The 6,229-nt window shown below is 57.5% G+C and overlaps 1 protein-coding gene across 1 annotated transcript; it reads right to left on the reverse strand.

The window, feature by feature from the left end:
- Positions 1 to 132: 132 nt before the first annotated feature.
- On the reverse strand, positions 133 to 5,882 carry LOC100479527 (paraneoplastic antigen Ma6F). Its single transcript, XM_002929088.4, has 2 exons — positions 5,739 to 5,882; positions 133 to 3,246 (listed from the first exon to the last, which is right to left on the reverse strand). Exon 2 carries the CDS (start codon positions 3,234 to 3,236, stop codon positions 891 to 893), a length of 2,346 nt encoding a protein of 781 aa, XP_002929134.4. The 5' UTR covers positions 3,237 to 3,246; positions 5,739 to 5,882; the 3' UTR covers positions 133 to 890.
- Between the last annotated feature and the right edge of the window lie 347 nt (positions 5,883 to 6,229).

The raw sequence follows: 6,229 nt of genomic DNA on the forward strand, positions 1-6,229 counted from the left end.
ATCTACACCGGGAAAGCAGAGGTTGAGCTCACAACACGGGAAGAGAGCGAGCAGAGCCTTGGTTCCCACTGCAGCTCATGGCACGCACCCGGGCTGAGAGGTGGCTGCCCCGGTAGGCCAGGACACCCACCACAGGCTCCTGCACACCTCAAGGCTCTGCACAGGAATGGTAACTAGCGGGGAGGGGGAGTAACTGGACACGTGGGTCACAAAGGGCCCTACAGAGACACAAGCGGGCTTCCTGGAACATGGAGCAACGTGCCCCGGGGGAAGTAAATGAGGGTCTCTCTCTTGGGAGACCCAAGAGGCTGGCACCTTTAAAATGGCCCCTAACATCTCCCAGTCCAGTGTGGGTGGCAGATGGCTTCAGGTGCCCCTCACCTAGGCTAGGGCCAGCCACTCAGGGGTGTTTCCCAGGCTGGCTGCCCGAGTTGGCATGGGCTGGGGCTGGGGCTAGGTGTGGTGCTGAATGGGTGGTGGGGGGACACCTCTCCCTGACCCATTTGGTGTCAAGTATGGTCATTTTAATCACTTGGAAGGGCTGATGGTGGTGTTCAGGTCCCCTTAGGGGTGGTGGAGTGCCCGGGGACTTGGCTGCCTGAGGTGGCATGGATTGAGCTGGGGCTGGGTGTGAAACTGGCATGGGTGGGGAGGCAGCTTTCCCTACCCCATTTGGTGTCAAGCATGGTCATCTTGGTCAGTTGGAAGGGCTAATGGTGGTGGTTAGGGTGCCTTGGGTAAGTGGGATCCTGGCAATTTGTTTGGGCTAAGTGGGTTCCCTCCACCCTACTCCCCACGTGAAGGGAGGCTGCTGCCCTGGCATGGCCTCCCCCTGCCTCCAGCGCTCTGCTGCCTGAGAGGAGGTGGGGGGGGGCCTGGGACTTCTGAGCCTATTTGCCTGAGGAGGACTTGGGGAGAGTCTCCCCAGCCCCATCCTCTTTTCCCGACTCCTCTGAGATGGGCTCGAGCCCCTCCTCGGGGGGCTCCCCAGCCTCCTGCTCTCCTGCCTGAGCGAGGCCCTCTGGCTCACAGCCAGGACCTCCTGGGCCCACCCTGGAAGCACTGCCCATCAGGGCAGGGGTGGGGCCCCCAGGGGCCTCTGAAGCTCTTGCCTGACCTAGGCCCACAGAAGTGGGAGCATTTTCATCTTCCTGAGTGGCAAGGAAGACCTTGGAGACCTCCTGAGGGGCAGGGGCAGCCTTGGCAGCATCGTAGGGTTCAGGAGCAGCCCTACCAGCTTCGGCAGTGCCAGGAACTGCCTCACTGGCCTCCACGTTGGCTGGGCCAGGCTTGGCAGTATCCTCATTGGCTGGGGAGGCCTTGGTTTCATCTGCGCCGGCAGGGGTGCCCTCGGTGATGACTTCAAGAGCCGGGGCGGCCCGGAAAGCATCTTCATTGGCTGGGGAGGTCTCGGTTTCATCTGCACCGGCAGGGGTGCCCTCGGTGATGACTTCAAGAGCCGGGGCGGCCCGGAAAGCATCTTCATTGGCTGGGGAGGTCTCGGTTTCATCTGCACCGGCAGGGGTGCCCTCGGTGATGACTTCAAGAGCCCCAGCGGCCCGGAAAGCATCTTCCTTGGCTGGGGAGGCCTCGGTTTCATCTGCACTGGCAGGGGTGCCCTCGGTGATGACTTCAAGAGCCGGGGCGGCCCGGAAAGCATCTTCATTGGCTGGGGAGGTCTCGGTTTCATCTGCACCGGCAGGGGTGCCCTCGGTGATGACTTCAAGAGCCGGGGCGGCCCGGAAAGCATCTTCATTGGCTGCGGAGGCTTCGGCAACCTCTTCACTGGCGGGGGCAGCCTGAGCGCCGGCCATCCCGCCAATGTCCACAGAGGCCCCTTCTGCCGCTTGGAACTGCTCACCCCTAGCTGGGCGGGCCTCCCATGCCTCAGTCTCCCGAATGAGCCGCAGCATCCCCACGAAGCCAGGTGGTCTCCTCTCCAGCCGCATCCTCCTCAGCTTGTTCTGGAGCATCTCGTTCGGGCGGGCCCGCATCAGCACCTGCCTGGCGCGAACCTGGTCTGCGATGACAGGATGGAAGGCCCCCTTCTCCACGGCCGACTGCAGCAGGCCTTCCAGGCGCATCACATAGGCAAAGAGAGTCTCCCGGGGCCGCTGAGCACAAGTCAGGAACTTCAGCCGTGCAGTCACGCGGGTGTCCTTGTCCCCAAACGCCTGTACCAGCGCGGCCAGGCAATCCTGCGCAGGCATGTCGGGGTTTTCCGCCAGGAGGCCGCACAGGAGATCCAGCGCGGGGCCGCCCAAGCTTTCCACCAGCTGCCGCCTCCTCTCCCTTTCTGACACGTGGCGCCACGTGTACAGCATGTCGTTGGCATGGTCCAGCCAGCTCTCAAAGGACTCTTCCTCTTGGTCTGGCTCTTCCAGCCCGGAAAAGGTTCTCAGTTCCCCATAGGCCATGTTCTCAGGCACAGGCTGCTGGGCCTGATTCCGTTGCTGGGTCCAGGATCCTCCCTCATCTATGACTCCTGACACACCCACAGCTCCTTCCTCGCTCGCAGCGCCTGCCTCACCTGCCGCTCCTGCCATACTCACGGATCCTGCCACACCTGCGATTCCTGTGTCACCTGAGGCTCCCTCCTCATCTGACAGTGCCCCTTCGTCTTCTGCTCCTGCCACACCCGCGGCTCCTGCCACACCTACAGCTCCTTCCTCACCTGCGGCTCCTGCCACGCCTGCAGCGCCCTCCTCATCTGACACTCCTCCTTCCTCTTCTGCTCCTGCCACACCTGCGGCTCCTGCGTCCCCTGCAGCTTCTTCCTCACCTTCGCGTCCTTCCTCACCTGCAGCTCCTGCCACACCTTCAGCTCTCTCTTCGCCCCCAGCTCCTTCCTCACCTTCAGCTCCTGCCTCACCTGCGGCCCCTGCCTGCCTCTGGGGTTCTGCAGGGAAATCTGGTCTATCCTGTGACTCTGAATCAGGGGCCTGGGGCAGAAAGACCACAGGCCAGGGTCCTCCCTTGCCCGGTATTTGTTGGGGGATTAAACTTCGGTTTAAATACTGAGCAAACTCGACCAAGGCGACCCTGGATCCGAGCTCCTTTCTGAACACTTTGCCCAGCACTCGGTATCCGCCCAGGGGCCACAGGGCAGCGTGCACGGCCTTCTGGAATTCCTCTTCCCCGCAGTCGTCAGGGATGCCCAGGATGAGCAGGGAACGATGTGCATTCACGCCCATCCACCTGCACCAGTCACGGAGCATTGCCAGTGCCATCGCCATTGCTGAGAACCTGAGGGTGGAGAGAAATGACTAGACAGGGGCACAGAGACTGTCACAATCTGAGCCTCAGCCTGTGGGTGCAAAGGGGTGAGAGGCATGTTCATACCACACAGCCTATCCTACCGCATAGCCCAATCACCTCTCTCTCACAGTGGTGGCCTGTAGTGCCTCCACTTTTTGATTTTATTTGATTTTAGAAAAGTTATTTGATAATACACTAATTTATTTACTAGATGTATGGCTAGTCCTATTTTCTATTTTTTTCTGGAATCACTTTAAGGAAGCTGCTTTTTTGGGGGGTGCCTGGGTGGCTCAATTGGTTAAGAGTCTGCCTTCGGCTCAGGTCATGATCCCAGGGTCCTGGAATCAAGTCCCGCATTGGGCTCCTTGCTCAACAGGGAGCCTGCTTTTCCCTCTGTCTTCCGCTCTCCCTGGCTCTGTGTGCTCGCTCTCTCTCTCCCCCCCCCCCTCTGGCAAATAAATAAATAAAATCTTAAAAATAAAATAAGTTGCTTTTTTTCCCCAAGAAATTTGTCAAGTATTCAAGTTTTTGGCATAAATTTTTCCATAATATTCCATGCATTCTCTTTTTAATGTCTGTCTGATCTATAGCAATAGCACTTTCATTCCTGATGTTGGTAATAAGCGTTCCTTCCCTTTTACCTTGATTAGTGTCACTAGGGCTTTATCAGTTTTGTTTCTCTTTAAAAAATATGGCTTTGTTAAATATCTACAATTTGCTTTGTATTACTGATTTCTTCTCTCAGATACAGTATTTTTTCAGCCAACTCATTTTGCATTCAGTTCACTCTTTTTTTTTTATAGTTTCTTTAAATGGACCATTAGGTCACTGATTTTATGCCCTTCTTTTCTAATGTAAGTACTTAAAAGAGAATACATTTTCTTCTGATTGATTTTTCTGCCTCACTAATTTGGGTAAGTTGTATTTTTTTTATTATTCAGTTTGAAATATTTTCTAAGTTCCTTCGTGTTTTCTTCTTTGAGCCATGGGTTTCCAGATATTTAAAGATATGTTATAATTATTTTTATTTTATAAAAGATTTTATGTCTTTGAGCGAGAGAGCGAGTGCGACCCAGCACGAACAGGGGGAGGGGCAGAGGGAGAAGGTGACTCCCTGCGGAAAGGTAGAGACTTAATCCACTGAGCCACCAGGCTCCCCATTATTATTAATTTTAAATAAAACTCAAAAGCACAGTCCTTTAAAATTTATGGAGACTTTTTTATGGCCCAATACACGGTGTATGTGGGTGAATGTGCAAAGCACTTTTTTTTTTAAAGATTTTATTTATTCAATCGACAGAGAGAAAGACAGCCAGCGAGAGAGGGAACACAGGCAGGGGGAGTGGGAGAGGAAGGAGCAGGCTCCCAGCGGAGGAGCCTGATGCGGGGCTCGATCCCAGAACGCCAGGATCACGCCCTGAGCCGAAGGCAGATGCTTAACGACTGCACCGCCCAGGCGCACCCTTGTAATGAATCTTTATTTTCTGTGGACAACAAGGTTTTGCACCTCCCCCTGCCGGAATCCCTCCGCCGTCTCCCACAGAGGCGACCCAGAGCCCGTGCGATTCCAACGGCAGGGGGCTCGAGCCCCTCGGGAACCCTGCACGTGCTCCACCGCCACCCCCACGTTCCAGCCCATCCGCCTCCCCTCAGCGAGGCGCCGTCCTGTTTGCGCAGCCGCAAAGCGTCCTCCAGCATGGCGCCCCCACCGCGTGGTAGCGCCCCTCTAGTCTCTCGGAAGCAGGGCGCCCCCACCGGCTTAGACGTTAGCCTTCCTCCCTGCGTCCTCTCCCGCCCCAGCTAGGAAGCCTCGTTTCCCATACTTTCCACACCCGCAGCCCGCCACCGTCCCCGTGGCCCCCAGAAGCAAGGTGCCCTCCCAGTTCATGCACCCCACGCCGGCGCCTGCGGTGCCTCGGTCGTCAGTCTCAGGCCTCCCCACACCAAGCAGTCCTCCCAGTAGCGCCGGCAGCCAGGGGTCCTTCCCTCCGCACACTCAGAGCGGGGGGCCCTCGCCAGGCCAGAGGCGGTTGGCGTCCTCCCTTCCCAGCTCCCGCGCAGCCCTGTAGCCCCCCTCACGCCTCTCCTGTGCCCTCCCCCTCCCCCACAGAGTAGCCGNAGCCATCAGCCCCACCCTTGAGCCCCCACACACCAGAGCGCCCCCCTACCAGACCCCTCACAGGCCGCCGACACTGGGGTACCGTTCCCTCAGCCCCCACCTTAGCCCAGCAGCCGTTCCTTCAGCCCAGAGCCCCCGCTCCCACACCGCCACACGCGGAGACTTTCGTCCTCCCCTCCCACCTCCCCTCACTCCGGAGCCCTCCGCAGCAGGCCCCACAGCTAGGAAACTTCCATTCTGGCAACCCCTCCCGGCCCCCAACAGGAGCCTTCTCACCCACCTCCACTCTCTGGGCAGCTAAGGGCCCCTACCCAACTGTTCCTCTTCCCGGGAACTCCCGAGCCCGTGCCCATCTACTTACTTTCTCCCACTCTGTGAACAATTCCACAATCCCACTCCGAAAGGTCTGAGAAACTCTCGTCAGCTGCACAGCCAGGAACTGTGTGGCGGAGCCTCCCAAGCACGCGGTGGTTAAGGCCACGTGTGCTTCCGGGTGCTCCCAGAAGCCCCCAGGCACAGAAGGCAGAAAGTTCTCGGGGCGTCTCTTTACCAGGCAAATGATTGGCTCAGGGGAGCACGTGACGAGACACTGCGTTACTGCAGCGGCACGCCAGTGAGTCTCACGAGATTGAGGTTCCGAGATTGATGCTCCGAGACTGATGTTCCGAGGCTTGTGAGCCTCCCGAAGCAAACGCCGGGGCTAGGCGCCCGTCGATCTTCCGCCAGTAAAATGGCCTACCAACAAGGCAGTGGAGTTGGAGTGAACTTGCAGATGGAGAACTCATTGTGCAAAATTGCTCAAATTGTCTTAAAGTTTATTTTCTATTCTTGGTAATGTCATAAAGATATTCT

The sequence above is a fragment of the Ailuropoda melanoleuca genome, chromosome X (genome assembly GCF_002007445.2).
Source record: "Ailuropoda melanoleuca isolate Jingjing chromosome X, ASM200744v2, whole genome shotgun sequence".
Taxonomy (NCBI): domain Eukaryota; kingdom Metazoa; phylum Chordata; class Mammalia; order Carnivora; family Ursidae; genus Ailuropoda; species Ailuropoda melanoleuca.

Bases quoted from the DNA above. Each gene is read 5' to 3' on its own strand.
- LOC100479527 (XM_002929088.4), bottom strand. From the start codon at position 3,236: ATGGCGATGGCACTGGCAATGCTCCGTGACTGGTGCAGGTGGATGGGC.